At 33.9% G+C, this 22,322-nt stretch overlaps 2 protein-coding genes, 1 long non-coding RNA gene and 1 other non-coding gene across 4 annotated transcripts; 3 read left to right on the top strand and 1 right to left on the bottom strand.

The window, feature by feature from the left end:
- Positions 1 to 1,381: 1,381 nt before the first annotated feature.
- On the bottom strand, positions 1,382 to 1,453 carry TRNAK-UUU (transfer RNA lysine (anticodon UUU)). Its single transcript has one exon. It is a non-coding gene; the product is annotated as a tRNA-Lys (tRNA).
- A 1,050-nt stretch (positions 1,454 to 2,503) lies between these two features.
- Positions 2,504 to 2,939, top strand: LOC132604993 (uncharacterized). Its single transcript, XR_009568957.1, has 2 exons — positions 2,504 to 2,613; positions 2,741 to 2,939. It is a non-coding gene; the product is annotated as an uncharacterized LOC132604993 (long non-coding RNA).
- Positions 2,940 to 17,718: 14,779 nt separating this feature from the next.
- On the top strand, positions 17,719 to 18,403 carry LOC132605905 (histone H2B-like). Its single transcript, XM_060319178.1, has one exon. It carries the CDS (start codon positions 17,788 to 17,790, stop codon positions 18,217 to 18,219), a length of 432 nt encoding a protein of 143 aa, XP_060175161.1. The 5' UTR covers positions 17,719 to 17,787; the 3' UTR covers positions 18,220 to 18,403.
- On the top strand, positions 18,362 to 18,822 carry LOC132607674 (histone H2B.9-like; the record flags this gene model as incomplete). Its single annotated transcript, XM_060321761.1, has 1 exon — positions 18,362 to 18,822. A coding segment is annotated over one exon (294 nt), but the record flags the coding sequence as incomplete, so codon positions are not given.
- Between the last annotated feature and the right edge of the window lie 3,500 nt (positions 18,823 to 22,322).

The raw sequence follows: 22,322 nt of genomic DNA, 5'->3' as shown, positions 1-22,322 counted from the left end.
GATTTAAGAAACCCACGACCACGTGGTTAAAAGCCATGCACTCTACCACTGCGCTAAGACAGCTTCTATGCTTTTTATTTATACACAACGTTTCAATATAATATTACTGTGCATGATAAAAGTCCAACCAAAACATTTAAAAGACTTACTCCAAGATCCTACATTTTACAACATAAAAAGACACTAGACGTATAATTTGTTCTAAATATACACAACATAGAAGCAAGGTCAGACCATCTTCATAAAATATGTCCCGACCCGCTATTAAATCTACATAAGCAGACAGTAAAAGGTTTAGAGGGCGTTTTGCTAAGTTTATAACCTGGTCAAATTGGTTTATAAATATCATTTTACTTATTTATGCAGTCAGTAAACACTAAGGTGGTTATAAGTAATATAAGTAAAGTATTTATAATTCAAAAGACATTCTTATTCAAAGTTTCAATACTTCTATCCAAATACGTAATATTAATCAATTCAGTTTTTTTTTTCTGTTTTTTTTTTTTTTTTTTTGTCATTCTTCATTGTGGATATATTCTTTTGTGGAAAGCTTGTAGCTTCAGTGAAGAATGAGTCACATCTGGTGCTTTCTGCCAAATTAGCCAAACATAAATTTTGCCAAGCCAAATCTAAGTTATATTGCTTCGTTAAATGTTGAAAGGAAAAAAGTTAAAGTCCACAAATTTGAGGGGCTTTTGTGCGAATGACCTAGGATATTCCAATACATTATTTATGAATTATGGTTTACCCATTTGGTAAGATAGTGTAAGAGTTGGGAAAGTTCTGATAGTTTTCACAAATTATAGGGTTTTCATATTTATGAAAAAAAATACAAGATAAGAAATTCAAAGTAAATGTCCAAACACAACTTTAACTTCAAATCAATCTGATTTCAAATCATGTCCAAATTGGCTCTTAAAGTAAATGACAATTTGCTACAACATTAATTTTACCTGGGCGATAAAAAACAATAATGCACTTGCTGCATTGTTTGTTGAATGCAGAGTTCCAAGTTGGATCTGCTTCCATCTCTCGTGGCTGATAGTCGCCATCAGAACAGCTTTGAGTTTTCAGGGTGAGCACGAGGCATTCGCTGAAGACTCCTCTTATATGTCTTACTTTTCCCATTCTGAGAAATAGATAGATTTGATGTATTTTTATATTCTCTTGATGATTTTCTTAACGAACTTTATTATACATTGGTTCATGAAGATCATGAACTACTATGTGTTAGGTTGTTGCCTTTTGGTTTATGATTTATTTTGTTGATGATTTTGTCCAATAAACTTTATTAGACATTGGTTGATGAACATTATGAACTAAGTATCTGAGGTTAAATGCCTCAATAACAATCAAGTATAATTTGTAAAAATAGCATTTTCGCCGTCTATGGGGATCGAACCCACTACCACGTGGTTAAAAGCCACGCGCTCTACCACTGAGCTAAGACGACTTGATGACCCTTATAATCAACCAATTAATTAATCAATTATCTATGCAGTATTAAATCCAAATCGTCTAAAAGAATCAATCCTATCTACATTGAAATCAAAACACTTTGGAGTCGGTTAATTGCTATCTAGAAAGTGAATTACTCATATATTAGAACCAAGGTTAAAGTCATAAGCGACCGCCTAGAGTAGTTTGCATCTTTCGTTTTGACACTTCAACAAAAAAATATTCCTATTAGACACATCAACTATATCAAATATATACCTAATTCAACACCTCACACTGATTTGGCACAACAAGTGAAATGCACATGCTATTGAGCTCATGCCACGTTTTTAATTTCTTTTGTTTTGCGGTTTTTTTATTAAAAAAAAATCCCTTTCATCTTTATCATTTATTTTTGTTTTCATACCCCCTTCTCCATGAAAATCTATTTAATCATTTTTATCTGCTGTAAAATTACTCATTAGATTTGTCATGTATCTTGTATTTGTGTTAAACAATTCACATATTATATATAAATAATTTATCTAGAACTCATTAAATTTCCTTTTCTAGGAACTTTAAACTCAAAGTTTTTTTCTTCATTTACGATACTTTATAAAAGGCGCCAAGTTTAAAAGGGCCCGGAGGTATTCTATTTAAAGAAAAAGCAAGAATTCACTTAAATAACATATAGTAGATATAATATATTGGGAGGTATACTTACCAAAAATAAAATTATATAGGTAGGTACTTGATTTGCATTGTCTTATTTTTTAGCAAGTAATTTAATATTACAAGATTACTAGCCTTATTTGAAATATATATATATATATATATATATATATATATATATATATATATATATATATATATATATATATATATGGGAAAGTAATTTAATTATTAAAAGATTACTGGCCAGATTTGAACTGATGCCATAATTTCATTTGTAATTTTTAGCAAGTAATTTAAATATTATAGATTTACTAGCCTTATTTTAGCTAACACCATAATTTCATATTTTTATTCAAGCCTATATAAGAGTCCTTAATGACATCAACAATTCATACTTTCATATCATATAAAAGTACAATAGTGAAGAAAACATGAAGAGTTGCATTATGTTGTTTCTTTTCTCTATGGCAATATTTTTCACTTTGTTTGACCCTTCACTAGGTATGATTTCTTCTTCAATGCATATGCAATTTTTTTTTCTACAAGTATGTCTTTGAATGTTTATTGTCATCATTCATCTTTTTAGGCGAATTGATTAATATGTAGTATTCTCATTCTTTTATGTCAGGTCAGCAGTTTTGCCCTGGAACCTTCACGGCTAATGACACATGTGCTAACATTAGTTGTGGCAATCTGGCTCTATTTCACTGGCCAGCAAGTAAGATGCCTCATAGTTGTACTTGTGCTGCTGCAGGAAGTAATCAAAGCCTTTGTACATGCCAAATAGTTTGTTAAGCAAATTAATGGAAAAAAGTGGTTATTATTGATGTTGATTGATCAGTAATCATACATTTGAATTGAGCTATTTAAAATAAACAGAAACAATAGTTCTTTCTGTGACATATATCTATTTGTACTATTCTATAAGTGTGAAATCTAACAGTTAAAAGTTGAAAGATCAAAATAGCAATTAAAAGTTGAACGATAATTTTTCCCTTCAAACAAGCATTATCGAAAGAACATTTTTGTGAAAAAAACAATATATAAATATTCATTGTATAAAGATAACAAAAAAAAAATAGAGAAACAAAAAAAACAGAGAAAGCGGAATTTGGGTTGCAACAACTATGTGATAGTTCGGATGGTTAGCCTTAAATAAGATAATTTAAACCTTTAATAAGATCATTTATCACCAAAGACTTTTATTTCTTAGGAAATATGTACTAAAGCTCAATCAATAGTTGAACACCCAATTACAAAGAATAAGAAAGACGCGTGTCAAAAAATGTAATGATTAATTTTATAAGTCGTTACTATCCCATATATCAACATGCATTGTTACATCTTTAATTTAAAAATAAAATGATAAGGAATACATGAAGTTAATAATTTCATCAATTCAAGAAAGTCATTAGGTACCCACCTAAATTATCAATAAAATTATCTCATTTAGGGGAGGAAATGATCCACTTTCCATAAACATTGCCATTACCATTTAGATCAATACACAATCCATAAAACATTACCATTACAAAATTTACTTTCGGTCAATTTCACTTTATCTCACAGTCGTTATTTAGATCACTAAAGGAATGAGTTGTAGCTAGATAGTAATATAGGAACTTTCTTGGAAAATATAGAGAAATACAACTAAAATTGCAGTTCTTACAGGTAGGTTAATTTCTTATTTATATACTACTGAAAACATGAATTAGCCACGGAAATTTTTTGTAGCTAAACTACAAACCGTCGCTAATTCTATTTAGTGACGGGCTATCATAACATTCTGTTGGCTAAGAGACAATTAGCGACGGATTAGTGAGAAAGTTCATAGCTAATTCAAGTTCTTTTCATCCTATTAGTATTAAAATCTAATAGTATGTAGGATGGCAAGTGCTTCGCACACTTGATTAAAAGTCTCGAGTTCAAGTTTTGAGAATTGAATCACCTTTGGTAGAGAGCGTTTCACCTCTAAAGTGAGGCTTTCTGTCACGCCCCAAAACCCACCCTAGACGTGACCGGCATCCGACGTCATGAACAACATCGGAAGAACCTAAACAACACAATAATAATACTTGAACCCGCCAGGTTCAACATTCGCCTCCAACAGTTTATAAATTAAATGTAACAAATCATGAATATATGAATTAAATCAGCGGAAGTCTTTATAAGTAAATAGTCATAAACGTGGCAAACACCCATTAAGTCGTACGAGACTTTGACAATCTACCCACAATTCTGACAACTATCTATGGAGCTTCTAAGAGATAAAACAATCATCTAACTTCGGGACGCAACCCGGAAATCTAGAATAATAAATGAAACAGGAAGTGTCCCACGAACAAGGATGTGGGCTCACCAAATCAACAGCAGCAGCAGCAAGTTCTCCTAAGCGTCGAGAGTATCACGAACCTGCTCTTCTCCGTTACCTAACATACCATAAAAAAACAACAATGGTATGCCTGAGTACTTTCGTACTCAGTGAGTGCCTCGGGGATAACAAGTATTATAAAAATAAAATATAATAATACATAAAGAAATCAGTTCTGAAAGGATAGTATAAAAACAGTCATTCCACTATGTGATTCTTAATATCATTTGTTAAACAGTTTACAAAGCCATTAATCAATATAAAAACAGGTATTCAGCATGTGTATCTCAATAAGAATTATCAAAACCGATTACAAAGCCTTTTGTCAATTTATAACTTTCAATTATGCCTTTCAAATTGATCATGATTGTCAACAACAGTTCCATGAGAGAATGAGAATATCACACATGTCAATTCAGGCCCAAGAATCAATCATATCGCGCATAGCGCACCACACCGGAACATATAATTCTCGGTGGCTATCCTTCCTCCCGAATAGCTAGGCATAAATCACACCGAACTATGTAGTATGCGGTGGCTATCCTTCCTCCCGAATAGCTAGGCATAAATCACACCCCGGGTAGCGAACCCAACGGTGGCTATCCTTCCTCCCGAATAGCTAGGCAATTACCACACTAGGATCCATAGTGACTACCCTTCCTCCCGAGTAGCTAGGCATAAATACACCGGAATATGAAATCCTCGGTGACCACTCATCCTCCCGAATGGCTAGGCATAAATACACTGGAATATGAAATCCTCGGTGACCACTCATCCTCCCGAATGGCTAGGCAAAATCACATCAACAGAGTTCATAGCTTAAAAGCCGAATTACAATTCATCTTAAAGTAGTCACATCACCATTTACCGTTAAGGTTCGTTATGCCATATCGTAAAGATAAATCATTTCAAAAAATGTCTTGAAAACGTTTCGCTTCTTTAAACAAGTTTCAATTTCCACAATTCGTGATAACATACTTTATGAGTCAACAACCTTTCAAGTAACTAGTTAAATCATCTATCAAGAGAATTCCAATATCATTACCAATCGTTATCCTTCATTATTAAGCATCTCTTATAGAGGAAAACATTCATAATATCATATACATATATAGGGTTTGTTACAATCTAGGTTTAATGTGTGTTTGTCCCCTCACACACATTAACCATCATTTAGACATGAATTGGAGTTCACGAACCATGAAAAGAATTACTTTTCCTTTTATTCATTAAAGAATCTTGAATAAAATTTATACTTCCAACAATAGTTTCAAAAGTGATTTTCATTCAAAATAAGTTTTCAAAAGAGAGACATACAAATCACCTTCATAGTCAAAAAGGATTTTCAAAAGAGACATATAAATTACCTTTACATTCAAAAAGGATTTTATTTTTAAAGAGACATACATCCAAAATAAGGTTTTTAAAAGGGAGACATACAAATCACCACCAAAGAGTTCATAAAGACCGATCGAAAAAGTATGTTCAAAAGAGACATACCTTAAATCCCGTTAAAATATTCCAAACGTAAGCTCCATGCTTCAAAGAATCATTCTACATCTAATTGAGGTATGTATGACCAATAAACTATAGATATTCACCAAATTCGCAGCTACTGTTCATAGCTGGAAACGCCCAACGACAGACCTTGAAATTCGATCTTCACCGTTCCCATCTAAGACCTATATGTTGGGACCACTCAGTTAAAATTTGGGCTCAATCCAACGGTTAGATAAGCGGGAAACGTCAATTTAATATGGCTGGTCGGAGGAAATTCTACAGCAAAAATACTAGGGTTTTGTTTTTAATAAAGTGCATCTAAACCAATCCTATTTCATGATTCTACCAACTATTCCTTGTCTAAAACATAATAATAATTCCATATATCCATAAAAGTGTGAGGGTGTTACCTTTTTGAAGAAATCCCAAAGCTTCATCCCATATTTGACCTTGAATGAAGTTTCCACAATCTATCGATTTCATATAATGATTCGGTGTTAACCTAGAGATTAGCTAAGGTAATTAACTTAGGGATTTGAGTAAAAACTAACCTTAGAGAGATGATATATAGCTCTGGTGGAAAAACCCTCTCCTTGGACGTTTTTGGGTTGTATTTATAGGTCATTATAAAGGTTTGGGCTTTAAAACCTAATCCTACAAGAATCGGGATTTTCATTTTATACAACTTCAGTAAATCGATCATAACTTTTCGTACAGACCTTTGTTTGACCTCCATAATATATGATTCGAAAGGTATTTCAAATACCTACAACTTTCATGTTTTGAGTTTTCCCAAATTCCCAACAAAAATACCCGAAAACTGGGCATAACCGAAACTGTCTCAGACTTAGACGAATTTCAGGATTTCTAAGGAACTTCCTTATCTCATTTGACCCCAAAAAGATTATTTAACACCATTATCCATCCCAAGAGATCCAAAAGGTTAAAATGACATCTAAACCCCAATTATTTCACAGTGACACCTAACTCGAATTTACGGGATGTTACACTTTCCGATTCAAATCTAGCTTAGTTGGATCTCAAAGTGGGTATCAAATATCGTGCGGAAAACAAAAAAACAATCCTATGATTATTCATAAAATTATATTTTATATTTTGCACGTTTCGATTACCTCCTGTTGTTTTGTTTTTCTTCCTTTAATAATGTTACAACTCAACTATTGATTTAATAGTTAACTATGATGACCCGCCACATCATCATGCCACCTAGGCGCCACGTGGAACTATTGTTGCCATGTAGGAAGCTTATGTGGATGCTTACATGGAGAGAAGGCTAGCTTATGTGAGAAGGTTCTCGAGAAATATGGAGATTTCTCATGGAAGACCTTAGAACCTTATGGAATTGCATGGAAAGTCCTTAGAATATTCTAGTTGTGTAGAGATTTCTAGAATAGGGGCTTATTTGTAAATATGTAGGGACTTGTATAATAATTATTATTTACATACTAGTCCCTAGGTGAGTAGTATAAATAGGAGGGTCATTCATTTGTAAATCATCAAGCAAAAATCAATCAACTCTTCTATAATAAAAAGCTTCCTTCTAGCAAATTTCTCTTGTCTTATTCACCTACTATTCCCTTAGCAATCTTGAGTGTAGTAAACTAGGCTGACCTGGCATAGCAAGATCGTGAGCAAGTTGTGCAAGAACGTGAGCGAATTGTCAAGTGCCGCACGTGCGCTTAGTTGAAGACTAAGGACGTGACAACGTGGTATCAGAGCGAAGGTTACGACTGAGGGAATGGCAAATGACGGAGAAATCAACGCTGCTAAAACCCAAGCCAATGTCATCCAGGATGCTGCTGCCAAGAAGGGCCATAACAAAAAGAGGAATGACACCAACAAGAGCCAAGAGGTGCCGCCAGAGGTTGTGCCAAATGAAGGGCTTATATCCCAAGAACCATCTACCACTGAGGCGAGCGAAGATGACGTGGAGGTCCTGTCCGAGGACGTCTCGCTTGGTAAAGAGTGGGTTATGAAGGTTAACGTGGGGATGGACGCCATCGACATATTTGGCCAACGTTTGGGCAAGGTAGAGGGAACTCTTAGCGTTCTTGAGGGGCATACTCTTGAAGAGATTGAAAGCATCCGAAATGACTTGGAAGGGCACATGCAGGCTGAGATTGAGGTAAAGCAAACCATCACTGCCTTAGAGTGCAGACTCATGGAGGCGTTGAGTACTATCGATGCCATGAAGGCAAATATAGTGGCACTCGAAGAGCAGGTCAACGTTGGTGGGACCGGGGCAGCCACCAATGTTATCGTGACGAGGGAGGCTAAGATCGAGGCTCCCAAGCCACCAGTGTTCAAAGGGGTTCGTGATGCACAAGAGGTGGAGAACTTTCTTTGGCACTTGGAGAATTATTTCAGGCATGGAAAAGTGAGGGACGATGAGGCCAAGATCAACACCGCTGTATTGTACCTAACAGAGACTGCCATGTTATGGTGGAGAAGAAAGGTCGCCGATGCTGACAGAGGTCTATGCACAATCAACACGTGGGATCAGTTCAAGCATGAGTTCAAGCGACAGTTCTTCCCAAATAATGTCTTGTATGAGGCAAGGCGCAAACTTAGAGAGTTGAAGCAAATAGGGAGCATACGAGACTATGTCAAGGAGTTCACCACCCTTACGCTTCAAATTCCTAACCTCACCAATGATGACTTATTGTTTCACTTTATAGACGAGTTGCAAAATTGGGCTAAGCAGGAGTTGCAACGCCGTCAAGTTGCAAACGTAGACCAAGCCATAGTGGAGGCCGAGTCTTTGATGGACTTCAAGCATGACAAAGGCCAAGGCAATGAGTCAAGGGGTAGCGATGCCAAAGGTGGGGGAGACCGTGGCGAGAGCAAGGAGTCGCATCAACAGTACTCTAAGACTCAAAATGAGAACAGGTTCAACGGCAAGAAGTCAAGTGGTCGTCAGGGCTATGCCGAAAAGAAGGCGCAGAATGAGAAGAAGGGATGCTACTTATGCGGAGGGCCGCACATCTTCAAAAATTGCCCTGACCTGAAGAGCATTAGCGCTATGGTACGTGCAAGTCACGAGCAGACGCAAACACAGAGTACGGGAATCGCACAGTTAGGGACGATTAGACTATGTGGCGCTGTCGTGAAGAAAGATAGTTAAACCAATGATAATAAAAACCAATACGTGGATCTCACCATCAATAACAAGCCCGCTCGTGCATTGGTGGAAACTGGAGCGACTCACAATTTTGTGATCGAGGCTGCAGCGAAGAGACTAGAGTTGAAGCTCGCTCCAATTAACGCCCTCGTTAAGACCGTGAATGCTAAGCCAGAAAATGCTCGTGGTGTAGCTAATGGCGTTGGTGTCAAATTGGGCGATTGGAAAGGTACGACAAATTTTACCGCCACTACTATGGATATCTTTGACATTGTTTTGGGGCAAGAATTCTTTAGACATTGCCACGCGATGATCGATCCCTACCTCCAACGTCTCTTGGTCATGGAGCGAGAAGGCGCTTGCATGGTGCCTACAGTGACTATGTCGCATGAACAGGGCCATGCACAACTTTCAGCTATGCAGCTTGTCGAGGGGCTCAAGAAAGAGGAGCCAACATTCATGGCAACCATTACAAGTCTGAAGGAAGATAATGGTACCCAAGAGACACCGCCGCCTTGGATAGATAATTTGCTCGAAGAAAACAAAGATGGTATTTCCGAAGAGCTACCTAAGAGCTTGCCTCTTAGGCGTGAGCAGGATCACAAGATTGAGTTGGAGCATGAACCGGAAAAGGGTCAAGTCATGCACCGATTACCGTCACCGCCTCACACGATAGCGAGATTGAGGCTATCATTGACTACTAGGCCAGGCGGAAACAAGGGCAAAAGGACACTGCCATGTTCCTCATATATTGGAAGGGGAAATCACCGGAGGAGGCTGCATGGGGGCGGTACGAATACTTGTGGCAATTTAAAGACAAAATTCGAGAGTTTATACAGCAGCATTGCGCCGCGGTCGTCGCAACATCGGGTGGGGGAGAGTGTGATGACCCGCCACATCATCATGCCACCTAGGCGCCACGTGGAACTATTTTTGCCATGTAGGAAGCTTATGTGGATGCTTACATGGAGAGAAGGCTAGCTTATGTGAGAAGGTTCTCGAGAAATATGGAGATTTCTCATGGAAGACCTTAGAACCTTATGGAATTGCATGGAAAGTCCTTAGAATATTCTAGTTGTGTAGAGATTTCTAGAATAGGGGCTTATTTGTAAATATGTAGGGACTTGTTTAATAATTATTATTTACATACTAGTCCCTAGGTGAGTAGTATAAATAGGAGGGTCATTCATTTGTAAATCATCAAGCAAAAATCAATCAACTCTTCTATAATAAAAAGCCTCTTTCTAGCAAATTTCTCTTGTCTTATTCACCTACTATTCCCTTAGCAATCTTGAGTGTAGTAAACTAGGCTGACTTGACATAGCAAGATCGTGAGCAAGTTGTGCAAGAACGTGAGCGAGTTGTCAAGTGCCGCACGTGCGCTTAGTTGAAGACTAAGAACATGACATAACGCTCCATTTTGATATGTCATATTTAGATTTAAGAAACCCACGACCACGTGGTTAAAAGCCATGCACTCTACCACTGAGCTGAGACAGCTTCTATGCTTTTTATTTATACACGATGTTTCAATATAGAGCCCGTTTGGATTGGCTTATAAGTTGACTTATAAGCTGTTTTCAGCTTTTTTGAATGTTTGGCTGGCCAGCTTAAAGTCATTTTATGCTTAAAATAAGCTCAAAAAAATAATTGGACCCATTTGACTTAGTTTATCTAAAGCAGCTTATAAGCTGAAAACAGCTTATAAGCCAAAAAAAATAAGTTGGACTACCCCAACTTATTTTTTTCAGCTTATAAGCTGCAAACAGCTTTAAGCTGTAAGCCAATCCAAACGGGCTCATAATATTACTACGCATGATAAAAGTCCAACCAAAACACTTAAAAGACTTACTCCAAGATCCTACATTTTACAACATAAAAAGACACAAGACGTATAGTTTGTTCGAAATATACATAACATAGAAGCAAGGTCAGACCATCTTCATAAAATATATCACGACCCGCTATTAAAATCTAAATAAGAAGACAGTAAAAGGTTTAGAGGATGTTTCACTAAGTTTATAAGCTGGTCAAATTGGTTTATAAATATCTTTTTGCTTATTTATGGAGTCGGTAAACACTAATGTGGTTATAAGTCAAGTATTTATAATTCAAAAGACATGATTATTCAAAGTTTCAATACTTCTATCCAAATACGTAATATTAATCAATTCAATTTTTTTTTCTGTTTTTGTAAAGATTGCTCGTTAGGGTTCTATTAATAAGGCAAATGATACATAGGAGAGGAGAACTCCTCGGCTAATCTAAAAATGACCTATTAACAGAAGATAAAGAAAAGAGGAGGGACTCCCCCATACAGTTTGAGCTCTCAAAAAAGACTAAGTACATAACTTAGTAGAAATCACAAAAAAAAAATCATCCCGGATCAAAGGTGAAAGACCCTTTCCTAACTCGAATCCACAAATTTGGAATACCCATTTTGTCATTCTTCATTGTGGATATATTCTTTTGCGGCAAGCTTGTCGCTTCAGTGAACAATGAGTCACATCTGGTGCTTTCTGCCAAATTAGCCAAACATAAACTTTGCCAAGACGAATCTAAGTTATATTGCGCCGTTAAATGTTGAAAGGAAAAACTTAAAGACCACAAATTTGAGGGGCGTTTGTGCGAATGACCTTAGGATATTCCAATACATTGTTTATGAATTATGATTTGCCCATTTGGTAAGATTGTGTAAGAGTTAGGAAAGTTCTGATAGTTTTCACAAATTATAGGGCTTTCATAGTTATGAGAAAAAATACAACATAAGAAATTCAAAGTACATGTCCAAACACAATTTTAACTTCAAATCAATCTGATTTCAAATCATGTCCAAATAGGCTCTTAAAGTAAATGACAATTTGCTACTACATTAATTTTACCTGGACGATAAAAGACAATAAATATATATATATATATATATATATATATATATATATATATTTATGTTTTCAATTAGGGTTTTTTTTAAGTATATTTTTTTCATTGAGTTATGACACGTAGTAGACTTTAATTGTCTCGTGTGGTGCAATCTTCAAGAGGAAGTGATCGAGCTCGTAAGTGCATATCAGACATATTTGTGAACAAATTTGACGTGTAAAATATTGGTGTGTTAAAGGAATTCACATATAGGGTTAGGGTACAAATTACTCCCTTCGTTCATTTTTACTTGTCCACTATGAATTTTGCACGCTCCTTAAATAATAGTAAATGAACTGCATATTTTATTATAATACTCATATTAATGGTGTATAGTTTTAATAAACTAAAAAAATGATTTGGGGAATGAATAATTAATGTTAAGGGTAAAACAGGAAAAATAAAATTGCCTTTCTCTTAATATGATAAAGTGAACAAATAAAATGAAAATTTATTTTAGTATAGTAGATAAGTAAAAATGAACGGAGAAATATGTACAAGCCTTCTTCATTGTACGACTAACCAAATGGTGGGAAAATTTTATAGAGTTTATGCACAATATCTATTAGCGTAGCAACCAAATAGAATTGTTGATACTTGACATATATATATATATATATATATATATATATATATATATATATATATACATTAGTTTTGTGAGGCCCGGGCTTAATATATAAAAGTAGATATTTTAATTAAAGAAATATAATTTATGTTAGTAATATTTAAATCTCATATAAGTATATTTTCGATATATAAAAGCAAAACTTTCATTTTACTCCTTTAATATTTTAACTTTCGTTTTGATGAAATTATTTACTTCAAATCAAATATGGAGTCAGAATTTGATGGTCATGAGTTCTGGATCCTAATTTTTTTAAAGTTATTTTGTTCATAAATAATCTATACATAGTTAATGAACTTTTAAGACAAATACAAAATTTATGCAGCGGATGGGGCTGCTCATCCCGTAATTAGGGGTCACGGATTGGGGCTTGGTATGAAGAAATCTTTGGAGGGAGCGCTTTCCCCGAATAGGCGCTACACAATGCAAATTATCTGGATTTATCGGGCTCTAATGCCGATACCGAGCACCAGATAGAAAATCAAAAAACAGAAAAAATGAGGTAGGAGGTTCGACAGTTTTCGAAAAGTAGACCTTAAGAACAAAAAGTAAATTTGATTTAAAAAAATAAGATTAGGACCTAGAAATAATTAATTGAAAAGTTTGACATTTTATTGGAAACTTTTGTGAGACTACAAAAGCTTCTTAGTTGTCCCTTATATATAAAGTAATACTTATTTTGAACTAAGTATAAAAGTTAAAAATATTGTTCTATAATATAAAACTGCGAAAAGTAGACCTTAAGAACAAAAAGTAAATTTGATTTAAAAAATAGATTAGGACCTAGAAATAATTAATTGAAAAGTTTGACATTTTATTGAAAATTATGAGACTACAAAAGCCTCTTAGTTGTCCCTTATATATAATAGTAATATTTATTTTGAACTAAGTATAAAAGTTAAAAATATTGCTCTATAATATTTCTCGTATTAGGAGTATTTTGATCCTGCTTCCATGTGTTGGTCTTGTCTATCTTTGTTATTTTATCATGACTTCGTTGCTCTTGCTATTTCTCATTTTCACATGGTTTTGATTTGCTTGTCCGTATCTGACTCTTTTCCCTTGTTTTCCTTGTTTTCTTTTGAGCCGAGGGTCTTTCGGAAACAGCCTCCCTACCTTCCAAGGTGGGGGTAAGGTCTGCATACACTTTACCCTCCCCAGACCTCACGTTGTGGGATCCAACTAGGTATGTTGTTGTTGTTGTTGTTGTAATATAAAACTGAGGGAGTAAAGAGAAAAAAAAATCATAAAAATTTATTACAATATCAATAGACAAATTAAAGAGGCAGTCGAATGAACTTAAGAAAAATAATTGGTGTTAAGAATTGAGAATAACCAACCAAAATGTAACAATTGGGACACACTTGGTGCAACATGAATGATCAATTAAAAATGTGAAGACTACAAAACTTGCATATTCTCCCTTATATATATACTAGTTACACGAGGCCCGTGCTAAGCCCGGGCCCAAATTCAAAATATAAAAGTAGTAATTTTTTTTTTCAAAAGAAGTATAATTTGTGTCATATTTTTTTTACTGCATATTTAATATAATTCAGTGGCATGTTAAATATGTATTGTGGATAAGTCTTTTAAATTTTTAAAGTTTCTCTTAATTAGACAATTTTTAAATAAAATTTCTTTTACGGGGAAGGAAGTCTGGCAGGAGAATTATCAAAGAGATACAAGCGACTCAATATTTTGTAAAGTAACATGATCTAAATTATATACAATAATTATAACTTGATGAAAATCATCAATTGAATTTTTTGATGTTTTTATGAATTTCTGGCTATATGATTTCCTTATTTATAGATTGACATAGATTTTTTGGTATTTATAAGGTTTTAATTTCACTCATGATATTTCATACCGCAAGAGTTTATGTTAGTTAAATGTGGTGATTTAAGTTTAGTGTTAGATGAAATTAAGGAAAATATTAAATTCATTAAATGAACCTCAAGAATCAATTTGGTTCTCCATATATAGTTTATACTTAAAAATATTAATCACCAGTTAAAATTGTAATTATAGTACTTTTGTATAGTTTTTAAATATCTTAGTTTAACGTAAAATATTAAATTGATTTTGGGTATGAGCTGGCTGTAATTTAATTTAGCTTCAAAGATTAGTCAAATTAACTCTTGGAAAATGAAAAGTGCCACATAAATTGAATTGAAGAGAGAGTAATCAATAAGATCTAATAATGCTCCCGTAAGAAACCAAAATGTGGCTCCACAGTTGACTAAATTTTGCCAAAATGTATAATGATAAATAATGTAAAGGGTAAACTAAAACTCCACTCGATTCATATGATATGGTGTTATTAGCTAGGACACACCCCTTAAATAAATACTTATTCCGAGAGAGTGAGGAACGATTTCACTAAATTATACTTAATTAAATAGCACCAATTTAATATAATTTCTTAATCATGTTAAAATTTATTTATCTAAATAAGGGTAAATTTGAAAGAAGGAAAAAGCATACTCCATTTGATTATGTAAAAATTACTATTTGTTTTGAACTAAATATAAAAGTTAAAAATATGATACTCATAATATAAATTAAAGGGAGTAAGGGGCTAAAACGAAATAGAAAAAATATTGCAGGGCCCACCTCATATGGGCTGAAGAAAAACAGATGTGTGTGCCAAAAATGGAATAGGCAAGGAGTAACAGACATGTGTAAGTAAGCAACCAATCAAAATTCATCTTTTGCAATGTGAGGACGACCAAAAATTGAGATTGACACTTATATATATACTAGTTTAAGCAGGCCCGTGCTTAGCCCAGGCCCAAACTTAAAATTTAAAAGTTCTAAATTTAGTTATTGTATAATTTGAATCATACTTTTATTTCGGATAATAGATTTATGGTAGTAGCGCGTTAATCATGTCTTGTCGATAAGTTCTCATAAGAATCAAAGTTTTTTAGTCACATAATTAGATAATCTTTAAAAGTGATTTTTTTTAGTAAGAAGCAAGTTTGGAAGAGAATTAGTAAATAATAAAGGGACACACGTGATTCGATATACTACAAAGTAAAAATATTTACAAGTAAATAATTATAACTGATCGAAGATCATAAATTGGGAACATTTGGCATTTCTATAAATTTGTGAGCATATAATTTCTTTAGCTATGGAAGAAATAGATTTCTTTTAAACTATGTAATATTTAAGTACACATGTATTAAAAAAATTATGATACCTCAAACAACGTCAGAAAAAAGTAAGTTAATTTTGTTAAACATGAGATAAATAACTCATCAATTATATACCAACACAATTTCCCAAGAAAAAGATTTGAATCCCAAGGTTCTTATAAAAAATGAATAATAAATAAGTTAGCCAATGATATTTAATATAAAGATCAAATTTCTTGTTAAATTCTAAAAGCCTCACGTTAAACAATTGAAGATTCTATAAGCTGTTAAGCAGAGAACTTTCATTGTTCTTCGGTGCAATACTGTACATGCTTTACTTAGGGTAACACCAAATATGCATATTGTATTATCCCATTTTTAAATAGTTACAACATGTTAAAAAAAAAGGTAGCTAATTATATTGTCTGTTTCTGCTTCTCATTTTTCGAGAACATCAATTTAGAACATCATACCTTATTTGATATTTTCAAAATTAAAAAAATACTACACAAAAACAAGATGCGGAGAATTTAAAAATAATTTCATAATGCACTGGGTGAAATGTATCATCTACAGAGTAATGTTAAAAGTTTTGTATAGTGACGTGTGGAATCTTCACAATTCACAAATTATAAGTATTTCTAAAGGGCCGGAAAGTTTTTAAACTTTTATCAAATTGAATAATGGCAATTAAGTAATAAATAACCAAAGTAGGGGTAATATTGAGGCATATAAAGATGCAGTATAGCGCATAGCCGCATATGATTTCACCTGGAAACAATTAGTTTGAGGGATTTGGTATTATCGAAAAAGGGCTTCAAAGTGTGTCTATTTACACCAACACACCTTAGTAGTTTGAAGCAATAAAGGGGAGAGATAGGGGTAAATTTAGAAGAGGGAGCTTTTTCGGTTGGGGAGCCTAGTTACAATCTAACTTGAGGACGACAAAAATTGTTCGATCATCCCTTATTATATATAGTAATATACGCAAATAGATTTATTAATATCATGACGCCTTTCAAGAATATTCTACTACATTTTGTTTTTAGAAAAATGGATAGTACAATACTAGTTTGATTGACCTTCATTTACCATCGTAACGTTATACTCCTTTCCCATTTCGGTTATTTTCCGGTTAAGATTTTGATAAATTTACGAAATAAATTTAGTTTTAATAATCGTATTTAACTACATTATCATTATTTCATTTTAAAAATAATTTGGTAAAAATTATATGCCTTCTTGGTAGGAGTTTGGCCATAGACTCCACATATTTGTTACTTTATTTGGAATTCATGAAGTTGGAGTTGGAGGTGTAGTTGTTTTTTATTATACTTTTTGCAACAAATATTTAGAATAATTTTTCTGTTTGAATGTACTTAAATAACACTTCACGAAAAGTGTGTTATAAACCGATTATAAATTGTTTTTCAAGTTTTAAATACAACTTCAAATTGGATTGGGATTGTCGTGATCGAACATTGATTTTCTTTTTTCCTAAAAAAAAGTGAATAATTTTTATGGACAAATGGGTCCTTAGAGTAGTTAGAGTTAAATTAGAAAACTAATTAGTGTCGTTTTTTTTTTTTTTTTTTTTTTTTTTGGTCTGAAATGGAAAAATTTTAAACCAAATTTTTCTAACCAACGTAACAAACCAAAACACTAGTGTTTGTTTTTACTCATTCCTCCCTCTTTTGATGCCATTATTACCGTAACAAATTATCTACACGTGCACAACATCACTAACCTCTTGTAGCCGTCGATCTCCTCTTAACCTCCAACCCAAACGCTTCTAATCACTCCACGTCATCAATCCTCGTCACTCTTCTTTCTCCAATCAAAACAAACCTCAATTACCTATAAATGACTAACCAACTCCCATGCATACTTCTCCATCATAGAAAAAATTTCCCATTTCATCTTTCTTTTTTGTATCGTTCCAATTTTAGCTAAATTTTTACACTATTCTATGGCTCCTAAGGCAGAAAAGAAACCTGCAGCATCGGAAAAACCTTCTGATGAGAAAGTTCCGGCGGAGAAGAAACCAAAAGCCGGAAAAAAGCTTCCTACGAAGGATGTGGGCCCCGGTATTGGAGAAAAGAAGAAGAAGAAGGTGAAGAAGAGTTCCGAGACGTATAAGATCTATATATTCAAAGTGTTGAAACAAGTGCATCCTGATATTGGTATTTCAAGCAAAGCGATGGGAATAATGAACAGTTTTATTAATGATATATTTGAGAAATTGGCGCAAGAATCATCTAAGCTTGCGAGATATAATAAGAAACCTACAATTACGTCGAGGGAAATTCAGACTGCTGTTAGATTGGTGTTGCCTGGTGAATTGGCTAAGCATGCTGTATCCGAAGGGACGAAAGCAGTTACAAAGTTTACAAGCTCTTAATTTATTAGGGTTATTTTGGGAATTGGTCATTAGGGTCATTTTATGGTTAGAATTGATTTTTTTTTAATTTGTCATATTCTGTTTTGATGGGATAATGTAAAGTATAATGCCGTTGTTAATCAATGAAATCTTCTTTTAGTTGTTGATCTTGTATGTCACTTCTGAGACGTACAAGATCTATATATTCAAAGTGCTAAAACAAGTGCATCCTGATATTGGAAATTCGGGCAAAGCTATGGGGATAATGAACATTTTTATCAACGATATATTTGAGAAACTGGCGCAAGAAACTTCTAAACTTGCGAGGTATGATAAGAAACCTACAATTATGTCTGGGGAAATTCAGACCGCTGTTAGATTGGTGTTGCCTGATGAATTGGCTAAGCATGCTGTTTCTGAAGGAACAAAAGCAGTTACCAAGTTTGGTAGCTCTTAAGCTAGTGTTTGGACATAGATTTAGTTGAAACGTGAAAAAAGAGTTTTTATTAGCGATTTTTGGTTTATTTTGGTAATTGGTCATTAGGGTTTGGGTGTTATTTAATGGTTAGAATTGATGTTTTTAAATTTCTCATATTGTGTTTTGATGGGATAATGAAAAGTATAATGCTGTATCTAATCAATGAAATCTACTTTTACCATGTTAGTGCAGCTGATCCGCTTATGCGGATGTTATATAAGCGGATGTTGTAATTAAATATTTTTAGTGGGCGTTTGAACAAAAAAAAATGTGAAATTTGAAAGAAAACAAAAGTTGAAAAAGGGTATTTGGAAATCAGAGTTGTGTTTGGAAATGAATACAACTTGGAAAAATGTTGAATTTTTGTGAGTGATTTGGTGTGATAAAAGGTATTTGGTGGAGTTTTTTGAATTCTTGAATCCAACTTCAAGTTGAATTCTGGAAAATTGCAACAATTTTATGTCCAAACAAGATTCCAGAATACATTCCTATAAAAAGTAAAAAAGTTCCATGGGCAAACGGGCCCTTAAGAAGAAGAAGAAAGTAGAGAAGAGTTCTAAGACGTATAAGAACTATATATTTGAAGGGTCGAAAGAGGTGCATCCTGATATTGGAATTTCGAGCCAAAGCCATGGGAATAATGAACAGTTTTATTAACGACACATTTGAGAAATTGGCACAAGAATCTTTTAAACTTGAGAAGTATAATAAGAAACCTACGTATTGCCTGGTGAATTGGCTAATTAAGCGTTCTGTTTCTGAAGGGACAAAAGCAGTTACCAAGTTTACAAGCTCTTAAATTTGTTAGCGATTTTTTGGTTGTTTTGAGAATTGGTGTCATCAGGGTTTGGGTGTCATTTAATGGTTAGAATTGATGGATATGTTTTTTTGATTTTCTTATATTTTGTTTTGATGAGATAATGTAAAGTATAATGCTGTTGCTAATCAATGAAATCTACTTTTACCATATATATTGTAATTTGATCCCTGCTTGTTGATTGCCGGCAGTCCATTGAGATATTGTTTTAGCTGATCTGCTTATGCGGATGTTGTATTTGTTATTTCCACAAGTGTTTAGCGATTGTTGTGTATTATGGTGATGTTTTATTTTTGTTGCAAAATACTTTGGAAGCATTTAGAATATTGGCACATTGTGCGTGTGAAACTATAGTTTAACTGGTTGGGCTTTTGTCCTGCAATTTACCTTTTTGGTTCTAGTATGTTATTATGTAGTGTTACCTAACAACTGCTTATGCTAACATGGAACTACTGTTATTGCAATTTTGGTGTAAAAATTGTCCGATAAGTTCCTTTGAATATATTCAAAAGATTCATATTATCATATAGTTCCCCTCAACTAATTATGGTATGATAGTGTAGTTGATTTCTTGACACCGTGAAGTAATCCATGTGTGTGATGTTACTATACTTCAACTTGAACATGGTTTTAAATCGCGACATCTTTGATATTGGGTGTTTTAATACTGCAGTATTAACTGGCTAACTATTGTTATACCGTGCATTGTGGATTCTGATAATTAGAGGAGCGGGATCTCTCTTAGGATTGGACGAAAGTTAAAAATTACTGGAGAGTTGAAGCACTACTAAAAAAAAAGGCAAAAATCGACGGCCAAAAATCGACGGAAAGTCGACAACACTTTCGTTGGTTTATGTTACGTCATTTTTTGAAAACGACGGAGTCCATCGGTTATGTAAAAAAAAAAAAAAAAAAAAAAACCGATAGACTGCGTTGTTTTTTTTTAATTTTTTAAAAATAAAATAATGAAATGTAGCAACTTGGAATTGAACTCAGGTATGTTCCTTGGCATTAAAGGGCTCTACCACTAGTCTACTCATGTTCTTTGTTCAAATATTTACATTGATTTACTTTATACTGTTTTTTCACTCTAAAAACCGACGGACTCCACCGATTTTTTTTTATATAAAAAATAAATAAAACAGTGACGAAGTCTGTCCGTTTATTTTAGAAAAAAATATAAAAAATAATTATATTAAAAATAACCGACACAGTCCGTCGGTTTTCTTAAAAAAAAAAGATTTAAAAAAATTATCAAAAAACCGACGGAATCCGTCGGTTTTCCGAAGGTTTTTTTCCGTTGATTTTTGCCAGCTTTTTAGCCGTGAAGTGAGAAAAATAAAGGATAAATGAAGGGGATACAGGTTCTGCTGCTTAGCAGGTAGGTTATACATTTGGTACATAGGAGCTTGTATTTGGTTGGTGTGTTAGGTTTTTGCCCTGATTTTCTTACCATATTTGAGTTTTACTTTTCTCTTGAAAGAAAGTCAAAGTATAACCAGTGGCGGAGCCAGGATTTATGCCAAGGGGGTTCAAAAATATAAAAAAGCCATAAATGAAGAAGCTAAGGGGGTTCAACGTCTACTATATATACATCAAAAATAACTTTCACCTTGTATATACAGTGCAATTTTTCGCCGAAGGCCCCCTGGACTCTTACTAGGTCTGCCACTGAGTATAACCATAATTGCTTTACTTTTCCTAGAGAGAAAATATAATTCTCTTCCACATTTTGCTAGTCCTTTTCTTGGAGGAAAATGTTTTGGACCTCTATAAATTAAAGAATCTCTCTCATATAACAGAACATAATAGCATCCACAATGTAGTCTTTTAAAGTTCAGAGTTTTGTTTAGGGGGAGATTTTTCTCTCTACAATTTTTAGAGTTTTTTTATATTGGTTTTTCAATACGTAGGTCACTTGACCAAACCAATATTATAATATTATGTCCTTGTAGCATATTTTTCTATGTTGTCTGATTTATCGTCGTTCAAGATTTGCAATTGTTAATCTTCCGCATGACGCTCTGTTACTTCGATCCCAACATGGTGCTCTCTGCACTTTTTCCCAGTGTATAGCTGTTATAATAGTACATTGAAGGAAAGGGGAAAACAAACTTTTCAAGGTAAGCTCTTGTTCTGAATTCACTTTTATAATGAACTTGGAACTACCGAACTAGCAACGATCAAGGTGTAGACTGGCTTTTGTAAGTTAAATCCTCTATTTCTATATTTCGCGTTGGTGCTTTAGTAGATTGTTGTTCGTTCATGTCCATTTGCTCTTGTACACATGAGCCATTACTGGCATATATGCTCACTTAGTCCTGCCGCTCTTAATATGCTAACTCTGTGTGTTGCTTCTAACTAGTTTATGTGTTCCAAGTTCCAAAGGTATAACCTTCTGAAAGCTGTAAGGTGAACAATCAAGTGGACATTTGACCTCTGAAAGTGAATGATTTTAGATTTTGTTTTCTGGCGTGGCTGTTGCTTATTGACTATTGCTAGACTGAAGGAAGTGTGGAGTTGAATACCAAAAGAAACGTAGTCAATGCAGAATTGCAAAAAAAATATGACATCAAAATATCAAGATCCGGAGTTGATTGGTTTGATGAATTTGGCCAGATTGGAGAGGGTATCAGTTGATCCCCAAACTTTAAACTGGAATGGGGACGTATTGGGAATAAATTCACGGTAAAATCCTGTTATATGAATTCATGCAGGCACAATTCCCTTTCTTACACAAATTTTTTACTCAAATGGTCATTCAACTAATAGTTATTATCTCTGAAATATTTTCTTTGTTGAAGGAAATTAGAATCAAGAAGAAAGATG

This window comes from Lycium barbarum, chromosome 8 (genome assembly GCF_019175385.1).
Source record: "Lycium barbarum isolate Lr01 chromosome 8, ASM1917538v2, whole genome shotgun sequence".
NCBI classification, from domain to species: domain Eukaryota; kingdom Viridiplantae; phylum Streptophyta; class Magnoliopsida; order Solanales; family Solanaceae; genus Lycium; species Lycium barbarum.
The sequence above is the reverse complement of the archived record's forward strand: the minus strand, read 5'-3'. Positions and strand labels throughout refer to the sequence as shown.